Below are 26,945 nucleotides of genomic sequence, written 5' to 3'. Positions count from 1 at the left end.
CCCAGAGAGCGGCGGGGGCTGGCGGCGCGATCCCGCCAGAGGGTGGGGGGGGGACGGGCAGCAGCGTGGGGGCCCCGGAGACGCCCCCATTGCGCAGCCCCCCCCCCCTTAAATCCCTGCCCCACAGAGGATCCAGGGGGTGCGCCCGGGGAGGCTGCGGAGATTTTTTCCGCGCTGGGGCCGGGGATGGGAACCTCCCGCTCCGAATCGGTGCGGGGTGCCGCGCGGGGGAGCCCCTCGGACGCTGCTGCCCGTTTCCTCCGAGCCGGGAGGAAAGCAGCCGGGGCAGGGCAGCCTCCTCCCCGGGCCTCCCTCCGCGAGGCCGCCGCCGGCAGCGACGCCTGCTCCCGCTCGCGGCCCGGGAAGTTGAGCAGTAACTCGGGAGCTGGCTGCTGGCGGGTGATCGGCGCTGCGGGGCCGGGAGCCTGCCGGGGAAGGGACTTTGTCCGGCAGCGCTTCCCCCCGCGCCCCGGGGGAGCCCGCTCGGGGGGCCGGGAGGGGAGGGAGGGGGGTCGCGGCGACCCCGAGGCGGCGCGGGGAGCAGCGGCGGCGGGGCGCTGGCGGGGTGGGGCGATGCCGGCGTCGCCGCCGGCTTTTCCCGTAATTGCGGCCGAAACTTAAACAAACCGTAAAGCCGGGGAGGGCTGGTGCCGGGCGGCCGTGCCCTGCGCCGGCGGGCGCGCGCGGCGGTTCCGGGGGACGGGGCGAGCGCGGCGTGCCCGCCGGGCCGTCCCCCGCTTTGCCCCCCGCTTTGCTGCCCCCGGGGCTCGCCGTGCCTCTCCGGTGCTTTCCGGCAGCTCTTCGCTTCCGGGCAGCAGGGACAGGTGGCCGTTTTTTTTTTGTTTTTTTTTTTTTCCCTTGCATTTCCTGCTTGGCAGCAGGGCCGGCCGGGGCGCTCCCGGCTGCCGCCCGCACCTGGGAGCCCCGCCGGAGGCGCCGGGATGGAGCTGGGCGACGTGTGGCAGCCGGCGTACGGCCCGGGGCCGGCGCCGCCGGGATGCAGCACGCCGGGCCTCGTGGGCATGGCGCACGGCTTCCTGCGCCTGGTGCAGCCCAACGGCCTGCCCGCAGGTGGGTGCGCGGCCGCGCGGGGGGCTCCGCCGCGAGCGGGGGGCCGCCCGGCCGCTCCTCCGCCCGCTCTGGCTCCGGGCCGCTCCTCGCGCGGGGGGCTCGGCCCGTTTGCTCGCGAGCAACCCCGCGGCCTTGCCGGAGCCCCAGGGCGCCGGAGGGGCTCAGGCCCCGCGAGGGAAACGGCGGCGGGTGGAGGTGGCCGGCGGGGCTGGGGCGCGTCCTCCCGCCCCGCCGCTGACGGCCCTCCGTGCCGCTCGTCCCCAGGGCTGATCGCGGAGCTGGGGCAGCCCCCGAGCGAGGAGTCCCGCCGGGAGCAGGTCCAGGAGGTGAGCGGCGGCGAGGGCAGGGGCCACACCGGCGGGTGCTGCTCCGCGGCTGAGCTCCGGGTGCCGGCCAGGAGCAGAGGGAAACGTGCAACCCTGGGAGACCACGTCAACCCCGTCCCGCCCCGTGGGGTCCCCCCATCCGGCCGGGACTCTCCGAGCTTTGGGGGGCATGGGGGGCCGTCGCGGGGGAGAGCGCCAGCGGTGGGCTCTCGCTCTTCTTCCCCCTCCCAGCTGCTGCGCTACGAGCTGGGTTTCCTGGTCTGCGCGGCCATCGGGCTCCTCTTCATCATCCTCGTGCCCCTGGCGGGATGCTGCTTCTGCTGCTGCCGCTGCTGCGGGAACTGCGGGGGCCGCATGTACCAGAAGCAGAGCCGGCGGAGCGGCTGCCGCCGCCGGGCTCTCTACGCCTCTGTGCTGCTCGTCTCGACCCTCCTGCTGTGAGCGCTGGGTGGGGAGGGGGGCGGCAGCGGGTGCTGGGCGACCCGCGGAGCAGCTTGCGGTGGGAGCCGCCGGCTGCGAGGCTCCCGCGGGACGGGATGGGACGGGATGGGGGGGTGGCTGGAACCGCCGGCGCTCGGCCCCGGGCTGCACCGGGAAGCTGCCATCGCGTGCCGAAGCAGATGAATCCCGGCACGGCGGGACGAAGGGGAGGAAGCCGGGGTGGTGGGGAGCTCCGGCGGCGCACGGAGCCTCCCCGGCAGCAGGGCCGGGGGGGGAGGCGAGCGGGGCGCTGCCGGGGACTCCGTTTCCCTGCCGCCGCCGAGGCGGGAAGGGCAGCGGGTGCGAGCTGCTGTGTGCCGGCTCTGGGATCTTCCACCCAGCGAGGCCCTGCCCCGTCCCTCTTCTCCGGCCCCGGGCTGCGTGCAAGGTGCTCGCTGCGGGGCTCTGGTGGGGCTCAGCTGCGTATGGGGGTCCCTGCAGGCCCCCTCCCCCACTCCGGGCCAGTTTGGGGTGATTTGGAGGGTGCCAGGAGCACCAAGACGGTGGTCCCCGCGTGCTGAGCCCGCCGCCCTTCCCTTGCAGGGCCGGCAACATCTGCACCTTCCTCAGCAACACCCGCCTCTCCCAGGCCGTGAGCGACGCCTTTCCCAACGCCAACGCCACCGCGGGCGACCTCCGCACCTACCTGGCCTCCATCCCCGAGGCACGCTGGGGCAGGAGCCCTGGGACCCCCGGGAAGGGCAGTCCATGGGGCTGGAGGTGGGGAAGGGTCGCCAGCCTGCGCTGACGCCCCTTCTCCGTCCCTGCAGCAAATCAGCTTTATCGCGGCGAGAAGCGAGGTCCCGCTGGGATATGCCAACGCCAGCCTCCAGCGTGAGCGTGCACGGGCAGGGGCGCCGCGGTTGCTGACCCCGTGGGGATGAGACCCAGGCGACTTGAGCCTGTTCTCCCAGGGACCCCTAAAAGCAGTGAATTTAGGGGTCCCTCCAGGGTCCTGCTCTGCTTTTGGCTGCTCCCCTGCAAGAGCCGGGCTGCTTGTCCCGCTGCCGGGGGGTCCCCTGCGCTGACGCCGTCCCTCCCGCCTCCGCAGGCATCGGGCCCACCCTGGGCGGCATGATCGTCTCCGGCATCAGGAGGAGCGTGAACGAGGCAGTGGGAGCCCTCCGGAGCCTGCTGGAAGGTAGCGGCCCTGTTCCCGCGGGCGCCGGTGCCCATGCAGCTGGCCCCCCTCCGTGGGGACCCTAGGGGCTCGGGGGGCTTGCGGAGGGCCGAGAGCTGGGGAGCTCCCGGCAGGTCCGGGGAAGGGGCCTACCAAGAGATGCCGGGAATTTGGGGGGTCCCCGAGGAATGGCCAGGAGGGGGCAGGCCCCTGCTGAGCGCTCACGGTCTCCCCCAGAGCTGGAGACGCTGGCCGTCGCCTTCGGCGGCATCGACAGCGCTAGCTCGCGCCTCGAGGAGCTGCAGGGCAACTACAGCCGGCGGGTGGCCGACCTGCGGGACAGCATCAACCGCACCCTGCAGCGCTGCGGGCGCCCCTGCAGCAACGTCTCCCTGGATGGCCTCGGGTTCAAGGCCAACTTCAGCGCGGTGAGCAGGGGCCGGGTGCTGCGAGAGGCACTGCAGCGTCCCGCCACCCCCCGGGGCTGTCCGCAGGGCTGCGCGGGGCCCGGCGCCCACCCCGCACCCCCCGTTACCCCAAGGTTTCCCCCCCAGATTCCCAGTGTGGACCAGCAGCTGGAGGCTCTGGAGGATGTGTTCGGCTCCAATCTGGTGGCTAGTTTGGAGAAGGTGACAGGTCCCTCCCGCCCAGGCCCAGGGCCGGGGCCAGGCGGGGTGCTCCTGGCGCTGCGGCGTGCGCGCAGCGGGAGCAGTGCTGCGGCGGGAGGCCTTGCCTCCAGCGCGCTGCGCCTGCATGGAGGGAAGGGCTGACGGGCACCGCGGGCTGGGGGCTTGCTCAGCCCGGGGCTCCGGCGTGGATGCGAGCTGTACGCTGTCCCCCTCCGGCCGCAGGTTAACCGCACGCTGAACGAGACCGCTGACAAGGTGCACGAGCAGTCCTGGGACGTGGTGACAAGTGAGCGGGGCTCTGCACCCGGTGTGCCTGGCACTGGTGGCTCCTTCCTCTGGCTTTCTTGCCCCATCCCCTGCCTGGTGATCTGCCCTGCTGCCACCCTGCTGCTGCCGCCCCGGCTGTCCCTGCGTCCCCGTGCACCATGCTGCTGCAGGCAGCCCCGTTCCGGGCCACGGCCACCTCCTCCCCCTTCCTCCTGGCGTCCCGGCTTGCAGCACCGACCCCTCCCTGTCCCTGCAGAGACCCAGGACCAGCTGGGCCAGATCAGGCAGGAGGTCAGCAACGTGCCCGAGCGCCTCCCTTTTGAGGCCTTGGAGGGCAGTGGCGTGGCCTTTCTGGACAACACCATGTCCACACTGGAGAAATACAGAAAGCCAGTGACCGCCTTCGAGAAGCTCAGGTAGGCAAGGAATTGCTGCCCCCGGCACCCGCTCAGCCCCACAAGGACCAGTCTGGCATCCCTCAGCTCCCTTGTCCGGAGGGGCTCAGGGTGGTCAGAGTAGAGGGCTGGCTGCAAAATCCGTCCTCCTGGGGCTGGGGGCTTACTCCCTGTCCCTGCAGCCCTGCGGCGGGGGGATGGCCATGCCGTGGCTGTGCCTTGCAGCTGCCCCCCTGCCTGCTCCCTGCCGGGGGGCTGCCTCTGCGTGGCTGAGGAAGTCCCTGGTGGGGAAGCACCTTGGTGGGTGCTGGCACAGCGCTGGGTGTTTTTTTCCTCCTTGCAAAGAGCAATGGTGAGATGCAGGGCACTGCCGCGGTCCTGCCACCTGACCCGTGCCCCTTCTCTCGCCCCAGGTGGAGTGTGTGCATCCTCCTGTGCTGCCTGGTGCTGCTCGTGGTCATCTGCAACATGTTCGGGCTGGTGCTGGGGCCCCTGGGCCTCAAGGCAGCCGTGCTGCCCACGGAGCGCGGCTGCCTCTCCAACACCAGCGGGAACTTCTTCATGGCGTGAGGAGCTGGGCCAGCGGCTCCCTCCCCGGTGCTGAGGGTGCACATGGGGAGGGGGTGCAGAGGCAGGGCTGTCCCGGGGCTGCTCAAGCTCCAAAATGATCCAGTTACTGAGGTTGAATGACCTACCCCAATTTGCTGTGCAGGTGGTAAACATGAGGTGCTAGTGAAAGACGCTCAGGTGGAGCCCTTTCCACCCGCTGGCAAGGCTGGTGATGTGGGCGGGCTTCCTGCAGCTCTGCTGGTGGGTGCTAGCTTGTAAAGCTTGAGGAAGCCACCAGGGCAGCTGAGCCTTAGGGTACAGCCTGGCTGGTCTCCAGAGTAGAGATGGACTTGTGTGAATGGTGGTGTCACAGCACTGAGGGCAACCTGGGCTGGGTGGGGTTAGGCATGTGCTCTCCATGTCCATCCCACCACGGGCGTGTGGGGCTGCACCCAGAGCTGGCACCAATGCTTGGGCACGGGGCTCTGGGCTCTGACTGCACCTCTGTCCTGGCAGCGGAGTCGGCTTCAGCTTCCTCTTCTCCTGGCTGCTGATGCTCTTCGTGCTGGCCCCCTTCGTGCTGGGGGGGAACATCTACATGCTCTTCTGCCAGTCTCTGCACAACCAGCAGCTCTTTGAGGTGAGCTGACCACCCCTGCCCAGAGCAATGGGCACCTTGGCTGAGGGCTGCTGGTGGAAATGAGGCCATGCTGGCCACTTCGGGAAACCTTTCCTAGGCATCCTACCCTGTCATGTATGGATGGAGGTGCTCATGTGAGGCAGGGCACCAAGTCTAGTTTCTCTCTACTTTTTCTTGCTCTCAGCTTCTTGATACCCCTGGCCTGATCTCCAGCTTCAACTTGTCACAGGTGCTGGGTGTGGGCAACACAAACATCTCAGAACTGTACAGGTTGGTCCCGGTCCCAGGTGTCTCCTCTTTGGGGAGCGATGCAGCTGCTCAGGGCTATGAGATGCCCATCAGGATGGGGGGAGCTTGCGCAGCCTGTCCTGGCTGTGGGAAGGCCCTGGGCGTGGGGCTGGAGTGAGGTGCGATGTGCCCATGTGCATGCAGGTGTGCTCCTGGGAGGGCTGGGGGTCAGCACTCACCCATCCCGGTTCCTGCCCTGTGCCCCCTTCCTGCAGGCAGTGCCAGGACAATACCGCCCTGTGGCAAGCGCTTCACCTCGACCAGCAGGTCTCCCTGGACGAGCTCCTGAACATCAGCCAGGTGAGCATGGGTGGAGGCAGCTGTGCTGGGTCTGGTGCCCCAAAAGGCCAGTGGCAGGGCAGGGGGCAGGCAGCCAGCCTGGGGGCACAGCGTGGGACTGGCACTGGGAGCTGCGTCACATCCCTCCTTGCCCCGGCAGTACACCACAGAGATCTCTGCGGCCTTTGAGGAGGTGAACATCACCCTGAGTCCCATCTCCCTGCTCAGCCAGAGCCAGAAGGACTTGCTGCTGAAGGCCAGCCGACTGGGACAGCTGCCCAACTTCACCCACAGCCTGGCACAGGTGGGCACCGTGGGGCGCTGTCATGGGCAGCAGTGCCAGGGCAGCCCCAAAGGCCAAGGGTGGCCTATTTTGGGGGCAGAGCAGGTCCTTGGGATCCAGTGTCTTCTCCCTTTGGCTGCTGGGGACCCCTTGCACCAGGCTCCTGAGTCTGCTCTCCATGACACCTTTTGGGGCAACTGGATACCTCCTCCTGCACCCAGGAGCTCCCGGCTCCTCTCTGCCCCACAGGGGTAGGAGTACGTGGAGGTAAAGCTTCTTTTTTTTGCCTATCCCCTCGGTCTCATGGCTCTGTTTCTGCCTTTTCCAGATGGATCAGAGCGTGACCCATGGAAGCCTCCAGGATCTGGCCACAGAGCTGGAGCGGCTGGCAGAGCAAGTGGTGAGAGATCAGGCCCCCCTGGGCCTGCAGCCACACTGTCCCCAAAGCCGCTGCTCTGGAGGCCTTGCCCACCTCCTCTGCAGACCTCGAGCAGAGGAGGTCCTTCTCCTTCCTCACTGGGCTCCGCTGTCCAGAGCAGGCTGGTGCCTGCTATGGGGCCCTGCCAGCACCCAGCCCCCCAGTTCCCTTTGAGCCCCCCAGCAGTGGGTGCTGCCCCAGGGACCCCCGCGGTGGGGCGGGAACCCCACACCGGGGCACCACATGGGCACTGCTGAGCACATCTCCTCCAGGACACGGGTGCAAAACAGGACCTGAAGGACGAAGCCAGGGAGCTGAGGGAGCTGGACAGGGAGATGAACGCGAGCTTCTCGGGGCTGCTGGTGAGCCGCGCCGGGGCCGGGTGCCGCCGCGCTCGGACCCTGCCCGCGGGGCGCTGGCTCGGCCGCGCCGCTGACCCGTCTCGCCCCGTCCCCAGCAAAGCCTGGAGGAGAACATCTACGCGGTGGAGCTCCACGCCGCCGGGCTGCAGGTGAGCCGCGCGGGGGGGCCCGGCGCCCTCGCGGCCCCCCGGCGCCGGCGGGCTGGCAGAGCCCCGCTCGCCTCGCCGGGCTGCTGAGAGCGGCTTTGGCGGCAGGCGCGGACCAACGCGACGCTGCAGGAAGTCGAGCGAACGCAGGCCTCCCTGGGGAGGGAGACGGCGAGCGTCGTCGCGAGCGTGAGTCGCCTCCGCCCCGGGGCTCGGAGCCGCTCGCCCGGCCCGGGAGGCGCCCCCTCGCCCGGGGGTGCCCCGTGGGGGGGGACGTGGGGCGCAGCGTGGGCCGGGGGTGCAGCGTGTCCCCTCTCTGCCCCCCGCAAGGAGACGCAGGCCTTCGTGCAGCAGCTGCTGGGCTTCTTCGAGAGCTACGTTGCCTGGGCCAAGCGCGGCGTGAGTGGGGTGGGCAGCGGAGGGGGCCGGGGGGCTGGGTGGGCTTGGGGAGCCCTGACGTGTCACGGCCCTGCCGTGTCCCCAGCTGACGAGAGACGTGGCGCGGTGCAAGCCCGTGGCTCGGACCCTGGACAGCGTGGAGGCCGTGGCCTGCGACTACATCCTGGACTCCGTGGTGAGGAGGCCACGGGCGCGGGTGGCACCCAGGTCCCCTCGTCGCCCTCGGGCGCAGGGCGAGGGGTACCGGGCAGGCAGGGCGCAGCGCGCCCCCGTCCCTGGCGCGTTGCCTCGGCCCTGACGGCTCCCGCTCGCGCCCAGAACGCCTTCTGGTTCAGCCTGGGCTGGTGCACCTTCCTCCTGCTGCCCAGCATCGTCCTCACCGTGCGCCTCGCCAAGTTCTACCGCCGGATGGACGTCGCCGACGTCTACGAGTGAGGAGACCGCCCATAACGGTTCTAGGAGCCCCCCCCCCACCTCCCTCAATTTGGGGGTGCTGCCTAGCACCCCGCTTTCTGCAGGGCTGGGCTGCGCTGCTGGGCCGACGTTTGGCTCCTCCAGCACATCCTGGGCTGCCCCTTGCCCCCCGCTGTGTTGGGGGGTGACACAGGTGACCGTGTTTTTGCAGGGCGCCCACGCTGGACTCGTTCCAAGCGCCCTGGGTGGCTGGGGGGAAGTAGCCCCCGTCGCCCGCGGCGCACGCACGGAGGAGGCCGGGCGCCCCAGCTGGTGGGACGCGACTGCTCCACCTGCTGCGCCCTCCCCCGGGAGCTGGGGAGCAGGCTGGGACCCCCTCCCCAGCCAAACCCCCCTCCCCATTTCCCAGTACCCATTTCCCAGTAGGTGACAGTGCACTGAGGCCAGCTATCAGGCACAAGTGCAATGCCCAGGTTTGGGCGTGGGGAGGGGTCTGCCCCTCGCGCAGCCCCAGGCGGGTTTTTGCCCCCCCCCCCCATCACTGCCCTGGGGAGGGAAGAGGAGGGAGCAGCTATCTCCCGCCACGGCTCATCCTGGCCACGCGGTGCTGCATGCGTGGACATGCTGTGCTGCAACGGCAGCCCTCGTTGCCAGCCCCCCCTCTGCCGGGCTGCCGGGGCCCGGCATAGCTCGCGCTGCTGCGGCACGTGCCACCGGCCAGCAGCAACCCGCTGAGCCAGGCGCCTTGCTCTGCAGGCGATGTGACTATTTATTTTTGAGTGGAGCCTGACTCTTTCCAATGCTGTGATGGTTTTGGTGTCAAAAAATAAATGGCATGTGTTTATGTGTGCGCAAGAGGCACGCGATGGCTCTCTTTCGGACACGTCGGTGAAGGGCCCAGGGGCACAGGCAGGGGACTGGTGTGCAGAGCGGGGCTCTGGGGCATGAAGGGACATGATGGCAGGCTGCAGGGGAGGTCTCCACACTGCTAGATCTGTGTCTAGGCTTGAGACTAGAGGCCTCGCACACCTGTCCGTGCTTGCACCCTTGGTTCAGTCTCTGGCTCTGGCCGTGGTTAGAGGGGTTTGAAACCTGGGGTGTGCGGAGACGGATGGGCAGATGCTGCTGCCCTTCAGGCTCTGGCTGCCCTGCTTGCAAAGAGCCTGGTGGAAAGGTAGTGCATGTCCAGGCACAAGGGGTGCCAGCTCTCTGGGCCCTGGCAGCGTTGCTGAGGTGCCCCAGGCCTCGTGGGGAGCCCTTGCTCCCTGGAGCCTTCGCTGGGGAAGGCTTTCCCTCTCCAGGCAGCCCTGTGCTGCTCTCGCTCTGCTGCGGTGATGGCCCCTCCTTTTAGAGAGCGGCTGGGATGAGGCTGCCTGAAGCTGGGCCCCAAGACGCGAGCCAGGGCTGGGTGGCTGTCTTTTCCTCCCATGCAGAAAGCCCTGCCAAGAGCCTGCTGCTCACTTACGCTATCCCCAGCACTTGGGCACTTCCCCGCACCCCTGAGCGGAGTGAGCTGCAAGGCCGCATTGCTCCTCCAGGCTGCCCAGGGTGGGGGTCGGACAGTGCGGGTACAGGGGCCACAGGGGTGTTTGCAAAAGCCCAGCCATGCACAGACAGCAAAACCTGGGCGGGTGCAGGGCTACGCAGCGGGTGGGGACAGGGTGCCAGAACCACAGGACACGGGAGGCTTAGAGACCTTCCCAGCACGCTGCTCTCCCAGGCTAGAGGCACAGGGCAGCAGCCGATCACAGCATTGCCTGGCTATGCACCTGGGGCAGCTGCCGGGCGTCATCGGTGACGGTGATGCCAGGCAAGCGCTGCTCTGCCCCGCTGCTTGGCTGGGGCAGAAGACTTCACTGCTTGACATGCTAGGACCAAGTGCTGGGACCCTCCAACAACCCTGAATGCTCGGGTATGTCTCATCTGCAGGTTTCCAGTAAGCTCCTGGGGTGCCTGCAGCCAGCACCTCCCTCCCTGCGCACGCTGTGGTCATGTGGGGACTCCTGGGAGAGAAGCTCCCTTGCCGCGAAGGGAGCGCTAACCTGCCTGGCACTGCCAGGGCCTGGCAGAGGGGCCCCATGCAGCCGAGTCCGCCACACTCAGCCTCACTGGGACCGGTTTAAAATGCCCAGAGAGCGCGGATGCCCTTGTGTTTACCCCTTGCGCAGGGCCAGCCCTTGAGAGCTGCACGATGGCCACGGATGAACCAAGGGTGAACGGCTGCTGCATTTGCTCTGGACCCCGTGGCAAGGGTGGCTGCAGGCTTTGCTGTCGTGCTGCTCCTTGGCTTAAGCACTGTGGCCATCCCAAAGTCTGGGCCAGGCGCAAGAGGCGTACGTGAGCAGCTTGACTCATTTATTTCCTTCATTCTGAATCCAAGTCTTATCAGACTGAGCGATGAGGCTGAGCTGGCCAGCTCATCCTCCAATAAGTACATCTGCTTTATCACTTTTTCCATTTGCCTTCAGATCTAATCTCTATTTTTTTCCCTTCAGGAGTCATCTGAAGTTGTGCTGGCCTTAGCTCCCACTCTCTTCATCCATCCTGACTGCTGAGCCCCACGCTTTCCTATCACCCAGCTAAATCTGCCTATGGGGGGTCAGTCCCATCTCCCCCCCAGGGGTACCCTCCCTTCCCATTCCTTGGGAAGGCATTTCCTGGCACCTCCTCAGATAGTGTTTGGCTCAGTTTTGTCTCCACTTGCTCTTAAGTCCCCCCTGCACCTTTAACCCTCTGCTTTCATCTGCTCTCCTCCTCCCTGAACCCTCAACCATGCAAGTTATGGTGGCGCTTTTAGCTCACTCCCCATCCCTGAGCCCCAGGCCGTCCCCACCGCAGAGCATCCTCCACTTCCTCCTCGCTCGCTGTGGCTTGGTGCCGCAGGACTGCCTCAGGCTTCGGTTCCTGCCGCCCCGCTTTGCGGGCACAGCCTCCTCCGTTCCGCTCGGCTCCCTGCCGCCTTCTCTGCTCATCTTCGAGCTGAGGCCTCTCCTTCAGCAGCAGGAGCACTGGAAAGCAGGGACCTTTGAGGATTTCCCAGCCAAAGCCAGAGGCCGAAAGCCTCAGAGAACTGGCTCTTCCTCCCTGCTCGACCCTCCCAGTTTGCTGCGTCAGCTTGGCTGCGTGCCTCCAAGCCCAGCCCTTGCAGCGAAAATCTCTCCCCCCCTCCCCCCCCAAAAAAAAAAAAAATTACTGCACGAGCCTGTGGCTGGGAGGTGGCGCTCAGGGTGGCAGCCTGGCCCCGGAGCCGTGGCTCTGAGAGCGGCCTCAGCCCCCCCGCCTCTCTTCTGACGGGCCCTGGGAGGCAGGTGAGAGCTGCAGCAGCGTCAGACAGGAGCAGCAGCTGCTCCAGGAAAAGACGATGATGGCTTGTTGCAAAATGCCTGCAGCGGCCGCTGCCGGGATGCTGCGAGCTCTCCTCTCATGCCAGGCTCCCCTCGCTCACGTGAGCGGCAGCTGCGAGAATCCACTTCCTCTGCATGGCAGGGAAACCCGCAGCACCACGTGGCCGCTGCACAAGGCCCAGCATAAGGAAGGTTTCATCAATAACCGTCCGTCTCCTCGAGAACTGTCTCTGCAGTTTCTCTTCCTCTTTGCCAGAGTTTATTCCACCACAGGGGCTTTCTGCAGCCAAGCTCTTGTTTGGGGAAGGCATTAGCGCATCAACAGCAGTTTGGCAGCCCAGAATCCCTCCGACAGCAGCTCTGCCAGCATGTGCCCAGTGAAGTCAGGGCACCCGTCTCCCACGGGAGCCAGCCCAGTGCTGCCTGCTGGTTTTCCAGCCAGGAGCAAAGGGACAAGCTGCAGCTCTGGGAAAAATCCTCCCTTCTCCAATAAAATCTTGGGGCTAGCCACACCCCCCCCGCCCAAGAAATGACGTGCCCAGATGGTGCCAGGAAGGCCTGGGGGCTGCAGAGGGGAAGGGAGCAGACCCCCAGGCCATGCATGCTGGTCTCCTTCCTTCCACAACATGTGGGACTTTGACCCACCTTTGCTGAATTGCACGCTGCCTGGGATTCCCCTTCCCTGTGGCACACACCATTCCCTGGAAATTGGGTCATCTGCACACCAGTGCAGTCCTCCATCTGTAGCCCCTCAGTGGTAAGCACCTGAGTGACGGAGAGGAAAGGGGGCTGTGCTGTGGGGCTGGCTGGGCACAGCTGAATCTCCAGGCTCAGCATTTACCAGCAGCGAGTCACGCTGGGCTGTACATGGTGAGTGAATCTGTCCCCTCCCTTCACTAGAAGCAAAACGAAACTGCCCTCCTGCTGAGGGTCTGCCTCCTCACAACACTCACCACTGCCCCAGCACTGCGTTAGGAACTTTTATTTTTAAAATAAGCATGTCAGCTGTACTTAATCACCCCCCCCCCCCACCCTGCAAGAGGACTAATGCACTTCTGTCCCATCCCAGCCAGGCTCTACCAGCCTGGCAAGACAAGAAACAGCTCCTCGGGACAGCAGCTACCTTCACATCATGGCCCCACACAGAGAGGCAAAGCCATAGCGGGGTCTCTCTCCCCAAGGAGGCAGGAGCAGGCAGTGGACACTGGGGAGAGGCTGGAACCTGAATCTTCCTGCATGACTACTCTCAAGTTACACTGACTTCGCAAACAGAGGCACAATATGAGCCAGAAAACCCTGACAAGGCTCCTTTGTGTGCAAAGGGCAAAGGTAGAAGAGAGGGGAACAGAAGGTCTGGCATCCTGCAGCACAGTCCAAGCTTCCACAGAGGAAAGGGAGAGGCAGGGCCAGCCTCAAGCCTGCACAGGCTGCTGCCAGCTTCTCAGCTCAGAAGAGAGTTTGGGTACCAGCTGGGATAGAGAGATAAGGGAATTAGGCTGCTCTCTTCAGCTAAGTAGCTGCAATCAGTCACAGCTCCAGGACTGATCCCAGAGGAATTGCAGCGAGTCAGAGTGTGGAGTGCTGCAGCTGCTGGCACATGTGCTGGGACACCCAGCATCACGGAGCTGAACACAGCTCCACATCAACATTTAGCAATTAACCAAGCCCAGAGCAGCAAGACTGGGCGACCCCACGGCAAAAAAATCATGCCCAGTCTCTTCTTGGCAGAGCTTGGAAGCATCACCCCACCTACTGAGCAGGGAATCAGTAGGAAAGACTGTGTTCATCTCTGCCCACCCCTCCACCACCACTCCTAAAGGATCAGGAAATAAGAACTGAAGTTATAAAGGAGCCAAGCAAATCAAACACAAGGTGCTTTGAGCTCAGTCCTGCAGTGTGGCCAGTGCTTTCATCTGCAAATGCACCAGCATTTGCTCCTCCACTGGGGCACATGTAATTGCACTTGCTGGACGTAACCATAAAGCCTGCCATGGCTATACATGATATATGCCACCCCGATCATCCCACAGGCTGTTTGAGATGCTGCCACGGGGAGGCTCTCAAGAAGAGCAGGTTTCTGTACTCCCAGGCAGGGCAGGATTTCCTGGGGTGGATGCGGCTTTCCCCTCCTCGTGTACCCAACAGTTGGGATCTGGTTGTGCTTCCCCACTTCACACAGTGTCACCCTGTGCCAGTGCTGAGGGAGAGGAAGTCCTTGGCTCAACTGGCTGAGGGGCATCATTGGCCACTGCCTTTGGAGGGGTCCTGTGCTCTCTGGGTGGGGTGGGAGGGGGGAAGGTAGGGCTCTGCAGAGCGTCTGCGTACATCTCAGCATGGATGCAGGGACGCTGCACAACCCTTTGCAGCAGCGGTTTGAGCAAGCCCACAGTCAGCTGAGTCTCCTCACTCGAGAAGGGCACTGGGTCCTCCTGGGAGACAGGCAGATGCTGCAGGATGATGGTGAGGATGTCCGAGGCGGTGAGCTCCATGGGACACAGAGGCCACAGCCTGTCCAGGTACGGGTCCAGCTCCCGGTGCTGGGCAAACTCTGTCAGCAGTGTGGTGAATATCTCCTTGTTGAGCAAGGGGCTGAGCTTGGAGAACTTCTCTGCAACCTCCACCACCCGCTGCCACCGCTTTAGGCGGATGAGTAAGTGCACAGCTTGCAGCACAGCCTTAGGCCTCTTGCTGCAGAGCAGCAGTTCAAGCTCCATCTCATCATCTGCCTTGCTGCGCTTGTTCTTCTGGGCCAAGACTCCCAGTGCTCTCTTGTACAGTGGCACCCGGCCCTCTGGGCCCTCCTTGCTGCTGTACGCCCAAGAGATGCTAACATACTCCTGGGTCAGCTCAACAAAACTGGGCAGCAACTTGGGTTTGAACCTCAGGAAGGAGGTGCAGATGAGCTCAAAGAGTGGGACCACTCCATTCAGACCCACCTCCTCCTGCTGTGGCCCTCCCAGGACCTTCTTCCACACCTCTGGAGTGGCCCTGGCTACCAAGTGGCCGTCCCCATTCTGCTGCAACTGCAGGCAGCTCCTTGTGGCCTTCCAGGCAGCCTTGGGGAAGGAGGTGAAGACAGAGTTCAGGTACACCAAGTTATCCTTGTCAATGTCAGAGTGGAGAACACGGTTGACCTCCTGTTCCACCAGCTCCTCACAATAGCTTTCCACCTCACTCTCTGGGGCACCTACCACACAGGTCTTGAGGAGCTCCAAGCTCAGGTAGCTCTGCAGCTCCAGGCTCATTGTGTTCAACAGTTTGGCGTAAGTGTCTTGGAGGCCTTGGGCTGGCTTCTCCTTCTGACGGAGGCTATGTTGCAGGATGGCAGCAAGGGCCACAGGAGCTTGGAATGTGCCCCCTTTCTTCAGCTTCTCCACTGTCAGCTTGGAGCTGCTGAGGCTCCTCCTCTGGTAGTATCTGCAGGCTTCCTCAAACACCATCTCCACCAGGCACGGTTCAGGCTTGCTGCTGTCCTCAGGGACTGAGAAGCTGATGCTGTAGATGCCAGTTTGAGTGAGGAGCTGGATGCTGTCCTCCTCTCCTGGGGACTCCAGGAAATGCACCTTTTTCATGCTAAGGATCTTCTTTTCTATGAGCCTTCCGCTGTTCTGGTCAATGAGGTAGAGGACACCAGAGAGCATGCAGGCCAGCGTATTACCAAAGGTCTTCAGCTGGACAAGATCTCCTTGAGCCAAGGGACCTCCCTCTAGGTCAAAGACATGTCTTTGTGTCCCATCTGGCTCTACAATGTTCACAGTGCCCTGTGTGCTCACCAGCAGCAGCCCCCCAAGGTTGGACAAGGCAGAGGTATGAATGTCCAGAGGTGCCAGGGTTGAGAGAAGTCCCACAAAGCCAAGTAGGAGCTTCCTGAAGTCTGATTCACTGCTGGAGCGCAGCACCTTACTGAAGATGAAGTTTGCAGAGGGGGCCGTGATGGTTAGCTTTGACTCCTCAGGGTGCCAGATGAGCAGGAACTTGGAGATGGTAGCAAAGCTGGTAGAGGCGGGCACCAGGAAGACGTGCTGGGGGGACGCGAGGAGCTGGTACTCAGGGCTGTTGTGCAGGACTATCCTCACGGTGCCCAAGCGCACGCTTTGCTCCCCCACCTCCAGGGCCCGGGTGCAGACGCAGAACCTGAAGGCGCACTTGCTCACGTCCGACGGGGCACCCAAGGGAGGCCTCTCCTCGCACCACACCAAGCTGGCCTCCTGGCCGCACACGGAGACGACCCGCGCCCGGGCACCCTGGCACAGCTCTAGCGTCTGCAGGAGCTGCCAGCCCGCCGCCGCGAAGCGCCACACCTCGGTGCGGCCGCTCTCCCACACGACGGCCAGCGCCCAGGAGCCCAGGGCGGCGGCGGTCTGCAGGAAGAGCAGCCCCACGAGGGCCGGCTCCGGCGGCTGCCAGCTCCTCTCCAGGCCGGCGCCCTGCCGCTGGAAGGCCACCAGGCGCGGCCGGCTCCGCCGCAGCACCAGGAGGTGCCGCCCGTCGGGGCTGCGCTGGACGCCGCGGAGCTCCTCGGCCTGGCCCAGCAGCTCCTGCAGCGCACGGCCGCGGCTGAAGTCGCTGAAGTCGGAGACCTGCCGCAGCATCCCGGCTCGCTTCACCGCCGGCCGCCCGACCCGGCCACCAACGGCGGGCGGCAGGGCAAGGACGGCCCCCCGCCCCCGGCCCCGGCCGCCCGCGGCTCGCCGCGGACCCCCTCTACCTGCCGCGGCGGCTCCGTGCCGGGAAGGGCCGCCGGCGGCTCGGCGCTGCGCAATCACGAGACGGCGGCGGCGGCCTTCCGGGCGGAGCCGAGCCGAGCCGCGCCGCGCCGCGCCGCGCCGTGCCGAGCCGCGCCGCCCCTCTTCCGCTTCCGCGCCGCGGCCGCCGCCGTGCTCCCCCGCGGCAGCGGGCGCCGGGCCCCGCGGCGCCGGCCCTGCTAGAGCCTGCGGGGCGGCGGCGGCGGCGGGCGGGAGGCTGCGCGCAGCGGGGCCGCTTCCTCGCGGGGACGGGGCGGGGGGGGAAGCGGAGCGGGGGGGCGGCCCCCGCCTGAGGCGAGCGGCCGCGGCAGCGCCCCGCCCCGCGCGGGGGCTCCGCCGCGCCCCAGGCAAGCGGCAGCGCGGCCCCATGGGCGGAGCACTCCCCCCCCCCCCCCCCCCCCCCCCCCGCCCCAACCCCGCTCTGGTGCGCGGCCGGCGCTAGGACCGCGCGGCGGCGCCGGGCTCGCGGCGCAGGCGCAGCGCCTGCGCGCTGCGAGGGGGAGCGGCTCGCCCGCAGGTGAGTGCTGGGGCAGCGCGCGGGGGCAGGGAGAGGGAGGGTCGCGCCCCCCCCCCCCCTCCCCCGGCGCGTTGGGGCAGGCCACGCCCCCGGCGGCCCCTCCTTAACGGCTGTAACGGCCGCCTGTAACGGCCGCGCGGGAGCTGCCGCAGCCCTGCCCCGGGGCGGGCGGCTCCGGCTGCCGGCGCTGCCCCGCTGCAGCGCGGGGGTCGTGCCCGCTGTGAGGAGCCCTCCCGGGCACGCAGAGCTGGGTGACAGCAGCCCCGGGTGCGGGGCATCCTTTCCGGGCGCCTCTGGTATGGGGGCAGCCCTTGCTCGCTATAGCCTCTTCCGTGGGCCCGCGTCTCTGGCGGAGCGTGCTGTGCCGGGGGCTCCGTTCGCCTTCCTGAGCGCGGCCTTGCTGGTTCCTGGAAACTTGCCTCGTGCGGTGGTAGTTCTGCAGTAGTGAGCTGCCTGAGGAGTTTTCAGGCCTGTCTGTGACTGCTTACTGCGCTGCTGCGATGAATAATGTATTATTGCTGCCTGGCTATATTCTGTGAGTGCCTTTGGGAGTAGTTCAGTTGATACGGGTTCCAGCAGACCACAGTTGCTTAACTATTTGGTTTTGCTGATACAGCTGTTATTGGGCAATGCTGGTAACTGGTTGCTGAAATGGTTTAAGTTAAACATAACTCTTTATAGAAAATTAATGGGAGTTTTTTTATTATTACTATTGCTGATCATTGTTACCTAGCTCACATCATGGCCTTTCAAACAGTTGTATAGGCAAAACAGGGCAGTAAACAGTAACACCAGATTATTATGCTTATAATGGTAAAGGCAGAAGCAGTTTGCTATATAACTCAGTCTCAGTCAAAACCCTGTTGACTGTGTTACTGTAAGAAAGTTTTCTCTTGCCCAGGGACTTTAGAGTTGTGTGGAATACAAAAAGCAGTAGGATAATTCAGATCACTATGGTATGCAGTGGTTACAGTGCATCAGCTGTTTCACCTCTTGTAGGAAGTATAACAAAAAAGAATTTTAAATGGGATTACAGGAGCAAAAAGGATAGCAGGTTGGCTTTCCAGTAACTACAATATAACTTGCTCTCTGTGCCACTTTAGACATCTTCTTCTCTGTGCAAAGAGACTTTGCAGGCATGATATATGCTAGTCAATAACTGTTTCATATTTTTAAGTTGTACACCCAAAAGATACAATGAGGATTTAGCAAGCTACTAGGCTAAGCATGAGCTATCGGATAGCCATACAGGCATCCTTCAGGAGTGGAAGGGTCAAACTCTGCTGCTTCCTGGAATGGCTCTGTGTTGCTGAGTTGCTGTCTTCTGAGTCCCTGTTTTTTTTTCCTTCAGGATTTTATACCTTTCCATGTGTTCCCCCCCCTTGAATACCTGAACTGCTGATGATCCATGTCTCAAAAAACCCTTTCCTTTCTGCAGTTTTACCTTTCTAATTTTGCGAGACTCTACTGTGCAGATTTTTTTAGAACTTAGCAGTTTCCTTGGAAGTTGGAGCCAAGGTCACACAGCTGTGCTGTATCTAGCCTAGACCTTGGACCACTGGAACACAGCCAGCTGAAGCTCTGGGAAAAGGAGAGGAGGGTTACAGGGAAGGAAGGCATCTGAAAAGATCTGAGTGGCATAAGCACTTAGGTGTGGAGTATTTCATGGTGAATTAGGTGGATTGGGTTTTGGAGAGCTTGAAAAGTGAAAATCCAAAGAGACTTTCTGATGTGAGAGCTGAGCAGTGTAGCCAGGGATGCAAAAAGGAGGTGTGATGAAATGAAAAAATAGCTGGAAAAATGATCTGAACAGATAAGGGAGGAAGCTTGTGATGTCTAGAGGGACTTGACAGGAAGAAGCTTAAGTAGTTGATGGTGTGAAGTTGATGGACTGAGTGCTATTTTAACTGGCCTGATAGAAATGAAAGACAGTTAGGGTGAAGTGTTGAAAATGCATGTTTTTCTTTTATATCATTGCAACAGCAGGTGTAGTAGGAAACAGTTTGTTGCTGTATCTGTGCTAGGAAGCTTCTCTTCCTGTTTTTCAAAGAGAGAAAATAGGTCTATGTTAGTGTAACTAGATTGTATGAGGTATAAGCACATATACTTCTACTGCTCTGCGCAGGACGGGAGGACTTGCTGGTAAAAATAAATGTACTGAGACTATGCTAGAGATATTACTTGATACTGTGGAGAAAGAAGTAGGATGCATGAGTTTGTCATAAACACATCCTCTGAATTGATTTCTTGTTTTATATTTCATAAAGGCACTTGGAACTTTTGCTAGGTTGGCACAAGGCTTGCATGTTCTTGCTGTTAAGCATTCCCCTTTCTGGTAGGCTATGCACCTTACAGTTGCGTGGGAAGATGCAGTCTGAGCAGTTTTAAGTCCAATGGACAGTAGACAAATAAGGTTGTAAAGAATGAACGAAATCTAAAAGTAGCGTAACTGTGTTTCAGCTGCTACATGTCTGATTAGATCAGGGCTTATAATCTTGATGTGGATCCACAGGTTGGATGTAATGTGTGTGAGTAGCGGAGTTAGTGATGAAATAAAATATGTGAATGATATGTTAGATGAGAGCAAGGTGGCCTTGCTGTACAAGTGCAAGGAACTGTGTTTAAAAGTGCTGTTGTCAACAGGAGGAGCTGAGGGTTCAGGAAGGTAAGATTTGGCAGATCATAAGCTGCAAGAGGTCTTGTAGCAGAAATGTAAGAGTAGGAACTTGGTCATGATGTTATCTAAAGCCTTGACAAAATTTAGCTCTTTGCTCTCCTCCTCTGTCTTCACTGCTGTTCTGGTAGGTTGCTGTTAGGTGATCATTACCACCTAACAGGAGGTTTTAACACTGGAGCTTGGACTGGATCAAGGCACCATCCATGCGTTGAGATTCCTAAACTCATGTGCAGGATGCAGTTTGTTCATCACTTACTGTGGTAGATGAGTGCTGGAAGCTGATTTAACTGCGTGGACCTGGTATTGATTCTGCAGATTCACCCCATAGATTAAGTGCAAGTTTTTCCTAGGATTTAAGAGATGTGTGACTACTTGGATTACGGTTTAGAACGAACACTTTAGAAGCCATAGGTTAACTTTAAGCAGAGGTTTGTTCTCCTCTCTCACGATTTAGATAAATTATGAACAACTTTCCTTTAAACTTAAAGGTAAAGTCTTCTTAGTAGAAATGTCCTTCAGGTTGTAGCTTGAATTTCTAAAGCTGTCGTAAATGATTGCTGCTGCCAAAACAGCAGTCCTGTCCTTTTTCTTCTCTTTGAAAGTCTGCAGAGGAGTCCAGGATTATTCTGCTGCAACCTGTGATAAAATTCTCTCAGCGCTGAATCTCTCAGCTTAGCTTGTACTCTGTAGCTGAACCAGACTTTCTGACTACAAGCTTGTGCTTGCTCAGTCCTTTTCTGTTCAAAGGTTTTTATCTTTCTTCACTAGCTTTTCTTTTGTAACCTTTGTCTTGTGACTCGGGAGGAAAGTCCCTTCTACCTCCTCCTGTTGAGGGGAAAAATGTTTTTCAGCCCCTTTGCCAGCTTACTGTTAGTCAAATGTCAGTCCTAAAAATTAAGTGTTTTCCATTAGTCTGGGTAGTGTCAAGGCCTATGTGACTCCATTTGGATAGAGAGTTTATGTGATGCAGCTGTTGGCAAATAAACATCTCTGTAGTAACATCATAACAGCTGAGTTTCCATGTTGTACAGACCAGATCTTCAAAGGAACAAATGTAACTGAAGGGTGGAGAAGGGATGGTGATGGCAGAGAGACATCTTCAGGAAAACGGCAGATGTGAGACTTGTTTCTGGAAAATTGCAAAGTAACTTGAAAGGCAAAGTGTCTTCACGCTAGGACACTGGGTACCTGCAGTTGGTGGCTGGGAAGTATTTACTAGCCTTGAAATTGTTTAAACAAGTAAGTCCAGTCTCATCAGCAATGGTGAGTGAAGAGAGACTGGATTCTAAGAGCACTAGTATCTCTGTTCCTACTCAGAGTCTTTATCATTGACTGAGGTCCAGGACTTGTTTAATGGCATTGGCAGATTAATGTGTATCACATAATTTGCACTACCTTTTTCAGATATAGAATAAATAGTTTGCCAAGTAAATATATGGAAATACTATTTTATTCCATCTATTTCTTTTCTCTTTAATTAGCCAAGCAGTGTAGCAGTATAGTTTGAGGAGTCCATTCTGAAAAAAGTGTGTGTGTGTGTATGTGTGTATATATATATATATATATATATAATGTATGTATGTTTTGCTGTATATAGAGGTTGTGTGTATACATCTGCAAACTTGAAAGCATTCAGATTTGTTAGCCTGGGAAAAAGCTAAAACTAGTGCTAAATTTGACAAGCTGCATACCTGCAAGAAATAGAGGAATATAAGATTTTGAATCCTCGTGTTGCTGTAGGTTAGATATGCATTAATGTTAGTGTTCTTTACAATAATACTCTCACCATCATAAGGAGACCTACACAATGGTAAGTCTTTAAGGGAGCTGAGTGACAGTGTAGACAAACCACAGTTTTGAATGTGTTTAAGTGTGTGAGTAAACCTCAGTTTCAAAATGTCTCTTTTGTTGTTTCTGTGGATATTATAACCAGAAGTCAATAGCGATGTGTTCATCTGAATGTCACATGTTTGGTTTGAATCTCTGCTGTGACTTTTGGAATGAAATGGAAGGGAGTGGATCGTTTGATATGCTCATTCCTTTGCTTCTGACTGGATCAGCTGATTCTGGGATTGATGACAGATAAGGCAAGAGTTTTGCCTGAACTCCTGTCTGCCATGGCTTTTATCTTCATGCCTTTGAGGTGCCAAGAGCTGAGCTCTGTCTAGGTTTCTTTTAGTCCCAGATGAAGCATTGTGGACCTTCTGCACCACAGCAAAGTACTTACTGTTCTAAAAATTCACATGCATACTCTTCTCTTGTCCCTGAGGGACAGTGTTCCTATGCATTGGCTATGGCTGGATTCATTTAGCAGCATGTGTTAATGGAGCTGACCTATTGATAGAATAAATTATCCATTTGAACCTGAAATGTGGAAAATGTACTGAAACTTTTTAACTGTGATGCATTTAAAGGATAATTGTTAACAATAGTCAGTCTCATTGCTTTCATAAAATGTCATAAAGGCCTCATGACGTGACGTTTCTATAACTTCTATAAATATTTTGTGCATTTAACTCGTGTTTTCTGCAACAGACTAAGAGGTCTCTCAGCAAAATGCAGTTTTCTGCTTCTATCTTCATGACATCTGGGCAATGTAATTGCATAAAGTGAAAAGAAAAAAGCCATTTGTACAGGCCTGATCATCACAGGTCATGAAATCAGCACAGTCTAATAAAGCATTGGTATGAAAGGAGACTTTTACTTTTCTCCTCTTGTTCCTCTATATGCTTATTTGTAGAATAGCAAATTATAAACAAGAGCATTATTTAATCGTTGCCTCTAGCAGTCGTCTTTGTACATACTTTGTGCAGCTCAGGCTGAGAGAACCTGAATCCAATTCCCAGTTTGACAGAGATGAGAATTTTCACATGATCTTGTAGTCCCTCTGATGCTTGCTCAACATCAAGTGTTTATTTATAATGTGGGATTTAGACTTTTTCTGTCTTTCTATAAGTGTAGGAAAAATATTCAAACATGTTGTCATATCTCTGAAATTTAGGGTGTAGGCAGAGTGTATCGATCTTTTCCTGTACATACACAAACTTGATACGAGAACACTGACCTAGAAGCCCTGCTAGTTAGTTCATTAGTTCTGACATTGGGATTCATTAGCAGTAATCCATTTAGAAGCACACTGATGGATGTGTGTGTATGCTGGGGCTGGGGGCTGCCCAGAAACTTACAATTCTAGTTGCAAGATGATTTTGTACAATTTTGGGCAAAATTTATCTTGCTAGGCTAAAAGTGACGTTGTTCTTGATTTGATTTTTAATAGATTTCTCTCTATTTCCAATTAATGTCTTATTTCCCATGACAGTTTAAAAATAACTTAAAGTCTGTAAAAGGGAAGCTATCAAGATGATTGAATAATGTATTCTCTATGTTAGACTGAAACCTTTTCTTCATTTTAACTGGAAATACAGACCTAGCAGACTAGAGAAATACTTTCCTTATCATATAAGGTTACAGTGCAGTAGTTCCTAAGCTTGCTTCTGATGGAGTTTCTTGGGACTGTTTCCATTTCCACCCTTGCAGACACAAAACAACCCTTTACCACCCAGCTGTGCATCCTCCCTTCCTGGCTGGAAGAGAGGACACCTCCTCCCCTTCTTATAAATCCCGACTTTCAAGTGTGAGATCTGCTGCTCTCTATCCCACCCTTTGCCTTCCCATCCAGACTGCTCTTGCCCTTCACAGTAGGGTAGAGCCTTTTGCAGCAGCACCAATTCTCCAGCCCCAAAGCCATTTGAAATTGAGATTTATGGCTCAACTGATGGGTGTTTGAATAACATGTAGCAGACTCTGGGGGCCTGGGTATCCTAGTTGGATGCACAGTTGTAGTCTGAAGGTGATCAAAATCTGTCCGCAATGGAAGAAATATGGGGGAGGTGTGGCACTGGCATTCACTAGTCACTGGAACCTGCTCTTGGAGGGAAAGCTGGATCTGCATGTGCTGTGATTGTGGAAGAGGTTCAGGCAGTCTGCAATGAAGGCTAAATCCAAAGCTGTCTCCATGGCTGCCAACTCTGAAAGCTCTGGGGTCTTAGAGGCAGAGTGCAGTGTCCTTACCTCTCTATGCATAATTTAGCATGGCTGAGTGTAGCAGCCCTGTGTGTCTGCCCTTGTTTTTCTGGAGCATGACTTAAGTCAGACCTCTGCCTGAGATATGCTGCTGCCATGTATTACCTTAGAGTTCTGGGAGAAAGGCTGAGTGCTCAGGGATACAAGCCTGGTCCAGGGATATAAGAGGGGATGACATTCCCTTCTGGCTGGGTAGCTATGACGCTGCTGCAGTGATAGAGCAGGTGAGAGTCCTGCTAAAGCTGTGGTGCTTGCCAGAGAATTCTGTGATTGGAGATAAATTCATATTTACAAGATCAGACTGGTGATGTACGTTGCAGCACTGGATTGAGAGTATGTTGAAAGTGATGCATTCTCTCAGCCCTACAATGACTTGACTGTAGGAGTGTTCAGGACTAAAGCTATGACTGTTGCTTTTTGTTTAATTAACATCTCATTTTATAGTAACAATACTTCTTAGATTTTTTTTTTAATGGATAAGCAGTGAGTGTGAGGCACCAATTACTTAACTTTAGTCAACCCTGTTTTTAGAAAATTTCCTTTTCTGTGAAATGGACTAGGGAACTGATCTGATTAAAAACATTCCTGCACACTGTTTTCTCTGTGTTCTTCCACCCTCCTCCTAACCTAAACCAAACATGATGTTTTTGAAGCTGGGGCACTTCTCTGGCTTGATTTGTAGAGCACCTGGCACAGCTGAGGAGTGTCAAGGTAGAGAAGTAGGGATGAGCAAGAGTGGTTGGAGTGCTTTAGGGAGGTTTTGCAGCCAAATGCTTCCTGCTGTTGGACATAGCCTCAGAGTGCAAAGGCAGAATTTGAAGTGTGTTGGTAGGCAGCAAATGAAACAGACTTTTTTCAAACAGTTTCAAGAGCTCTTTGTCACAAGATATTCCTGAGACTTGATCAGCGTCAGAAAGGACTGGGTATCCATTTGATAACAAGCATCACAGTTCATACAGTGGGATTTTATATGCACACACACACACATACACGCACACACACACACATACACACACGCACACGTACATATATATATATATATATATATATATATATATGTCTTGCTCTGAGTTATGATTTGACTTCTAGCAGAGTAGGATTAAGAAGAAATTTTATCTGTAAGCAGCTTATTCCATATCTGCCTGTGGTTCGACTTTTGCATCTTTCTTTGAAATCGGATATAGGACCAGACATGACCTATGGTTTGATTTCTTATCTGGTACACTTACTAAAGCTGCTGCTTCCAACTTTTGAGAGACTTATTAGTGTTTTAGTGTAATAAATAAATCTCATGGTTGTGACATGGCAGATATGCCTTGAAAAAAAGTTTAAGTTTTCTCAGGGGTTTTTGTTTGTTTTTTTTTTTTTTTCTTATCTTTAGGCTATACAGCATGGCCCAAACAGAGAAGAAAGGTGGGCTGCTCCGGAAATCTTCAGCCTCCAGGAAGCCGTTGAAAGAGAAAGTTGTGTTAATGTATGATGAGATTTTCATGGTAAGGACTCAAGCACCTCTTGTTTTGCAAGTGCTGTGTTAAATTTTCCTGTTTTAATTTATGCTGAAGGCTCTGCGTGGTAGATTCTTCTTGCAAGGTAGGTATCATACAGTGTAAGTATCTACTTCAGGCTCTCCTGCTATCATGCTGAGCACTCTACTTCTCTTTCTTATTTTCACTGTGTCCTGTTGTCCACCAGGACTGTTTCTGATCTAAAGGAAGTCATGACTTTGAAGTTTAATGAGTTGGGAGACAGAAGATGTATGCAGTAAGAGGATAGATAAAAGGGTCCTGGAGTGTTACAAGAGCTATTTTGACATTGTTTAATTTAGGGGGAAAAACTGCTTATTGAAAAACAAAAATAGAGAGGTGTCCCAGTTGAGAGCTGCTTCTATTTGTTATTCCACTTCTAGGAATCTGTGCAGATAATATTCTGTACTGTAAGATCACTTGTGTTATCTGGAGAAATGATTCGGATTCTGAGCTACTTGTGATAATTTTTGTTTAACTTTTTGGTTTTGGTTTCTTCTGTTTCTCTCTCATGACCATTCCTTTCTCTTTTAGACCGAAGACCCCAGTAAATGCAACCCCAGGTTTTGGGAAGAGCTGTTCCTCATGAAGGTAACAAAAAAATGAATATCCTCTGATTTGCTGCTGCTGTTTTGACTGTCAGTGCAAGGACTTGCTTTTCTAAGCTGTCAGCAGTTGTGTAATGTGCATGAACTGCTTCTTAACCTGACAGGTCAACTTGGAATATCTAGAAGGCAAGCTGGAGGCCCTGGATGGGGAAGAGTTAATGAAGATAAAAGATAACATCAACTGCTTGTTCCAGCACTGCATCCAGGCACTGAGTGAGGAACACCCAATCAGAGTGGTCAATTCACTACAGGTACCAGACTTGAGATACAGGGAATACTCTTCTGCTTCTGATGAGCCAGTATGTTTGCTGATGGTATCAAGCATCTTGTGCTTATTTCTTTAGTTGTGAAGAGAAGTGGTATCTGCTGAGTAGTTGCTAGTCATTTGGTGTGGAGGTTACAATTACGGTTGCTTCAGTCTTTGAGAAACGGTAGCTTGTTTCAAAACTTTAAGAGGACCTGCTATTGCAGGATGAAGTGGATGGGAATGGAAGGACAAGATGGGCTTGTTCATATCACAAACTATTGGTTTTATGGCTCAGTATTACTCTGTATACCTTTGTCTACCTTCTGCTTTCACTTGTTTTCCTCCTTTTAGCCTATTTTTGAATTGCAATGTTGTTAAAAAATTAAATAAAATTCTGGAGAATTTAGTATTTATACAGGAGACTGTCTTTGCTGGGTAGCATCCTAATTGGAAGCTGTGAAGAATTGTCATACAGAACTAAAAGCCTTTTTCCTGCAGGTTGCCCTTATCAAAGGTGTGCAGTCCTGTGTCTTGCACAGGAGACTATCCTCTTTAATCTTGATGCTTGATGTTACCAGTTCTCAAGCTGATTCTTGCAGTTTGGCAAATGCATATGTCACAGCTTCTGTCAGCTGTAAGAATACAGCATATGGGTTTCAGATTTAGAAGTCATCTGTAGGAGGCATTAGAGTAGCAAGCAGCAACAAGCTGTTGTGAAATGGAATATTTACACCTGTGATGACATGCGATCTTGCTCGCTTTTTTTTTTCTTGAATTATTTTTAAAGGATGCTATTAATATTAAACATTGTAGTTACAGCTACATAGACAGTCCAGCCCAGCTGTGAATTCCCAGGCTTGAATTCAGGTGCCCTGCAAAAATTGGGTCAGGGTTTCAGTCCAGAATCTTGCTATGTGAATGTAAAGAGAAACCAGATCATGTCCTGAACGTGGGTTGGGAAGGGGTTCTCTTATTCACACTGTGTTTATTGTGAAAGGTGATTCTGAAGCCAAAATATACATAAACACTTCTTTTCCTCTTGAGAAAGACCATACTGGTTGAATGTTTCTGTAGTCCCTTATCCTGTATCTGACAATAACCCAAAGAAGGATGCCTACCTTGCCCTTTTGCTTCT

The 26,945-nt window shown here is 56.7% G+C and overlaps 3 protein-coding genes across 4 annotated transcripts in view; 2 read left to right on the top strand and 1 right to left on the bottom strand.

The window, feature by feature from the left end:
• The first annotated feature begins 932 nt into the window (after positions 1-932).
• LOC134142855 (prominin-1-A-like) lies at positions 933-8,847 on the top strand. The gene is made up of 22 exons (XM_062580403.1): positions 933-1,071; positions 1,336-1,397; positions 1,629-1,834; positions 2,421-2,541; positions 2,648-2,711; positions 2,929-3,018; positions 3,235-3,425; positions 3,552-3,626; positions 3,849-3,912; positions 4,150-4,309; positions 4,702-4,854; positions 5,354-5,477; positions 5,662-5,747; positions 5,981-6,065; positions 6,205-6,348; positions 6,656-6,727; positions 7,018-7,107; positions 7,203-7,256; positions 7,362-7,442; positions 7,584-7,652; positions 7,738-7,827; positions 7,971-8,847. Exons 1-22 carry the CDS (start codon positions 942-944, stop codon positions 8,085-8,087), a joined length of 2,328 nt encoding a protein of 775 aa, XP_062436387.1. The 5' UTR covers positions 933-941; the 3' UTR covers positions 8,088-8,847.
• Positions 8,848-12,452: 3,605 nt separating this feature from the next.
• On the bottom strand, positions 12,453-17,927 carry HPS6 (HPS6 biogenesis of lysosomal organelles complex 2 subunit 3). Its single transcript, XM_062580402.1, has 2 exons — positions 17,922-17,927; positions 12,453-16,164 (listed from the first exon to the last, which is right to left on the bottom strand). The coding sequence occupies exons 1-2, from the start codon at positions 17,925-17,927 to the stop codon at positions 13,582-13,584; spliced, it is 2,589 nt and encodes an 862-aa protein (XP_062436386.1). The 3' UTR covers positions 12,453-13,581.
• Positions 16,630-26,945, top strand: part of ARMH3 (armadillo like helical domain containing 3) — a 133,969-nt gene continuing 123,653 nt past the window's right edge. Inside the window, exons 1-4 of one of the 2 annotated variants that reach the window (XM_062580480.1) lie at positions 16,630-16,672; positions 24,814-24,925; positions 25,490-25,546; positions 25,668-25,814. In XM_062580480.1, the coding sequence (XP_062436464.1) occupies positions 24,824-24,925; positions 25,490-25,546; positions 25,668-25,814 (306 nt within the window). In that variant the 5' untranslated portion in view covers positions 16,630-16,672; positions 24,814-24,823. Of the gene's footprint in view, positions 16,673-17,186; positions 17,208-24,813; positions 24,926-25,489; positions 25,547-25,667; positions 25,815-26,945 lie in introns of those variants that run through there. The other variant, XM_062580481.1, reaches the window with a different exon arrangement.

Source organism: Rhea pennata, chromosome 7 (genome assembly GCF_028389875.1).
Source record: "Rhea pennata isolate bPtePen1 chromosome 7, bPtePen1.pri, whole genome shotgun sequence".
In the NCBI taxonomy this organism is placed as follows: Eukaryota; Metazoa; Chordata; class Aves; order Rheiformes; family Rheidae; genus Rhea; species Rhea pennata.
The sequence above is the reverse complement of the archived record's forward strand: the minus strand, read 5'-3'. Positions and strand labels throughout refer to the sequence as shown.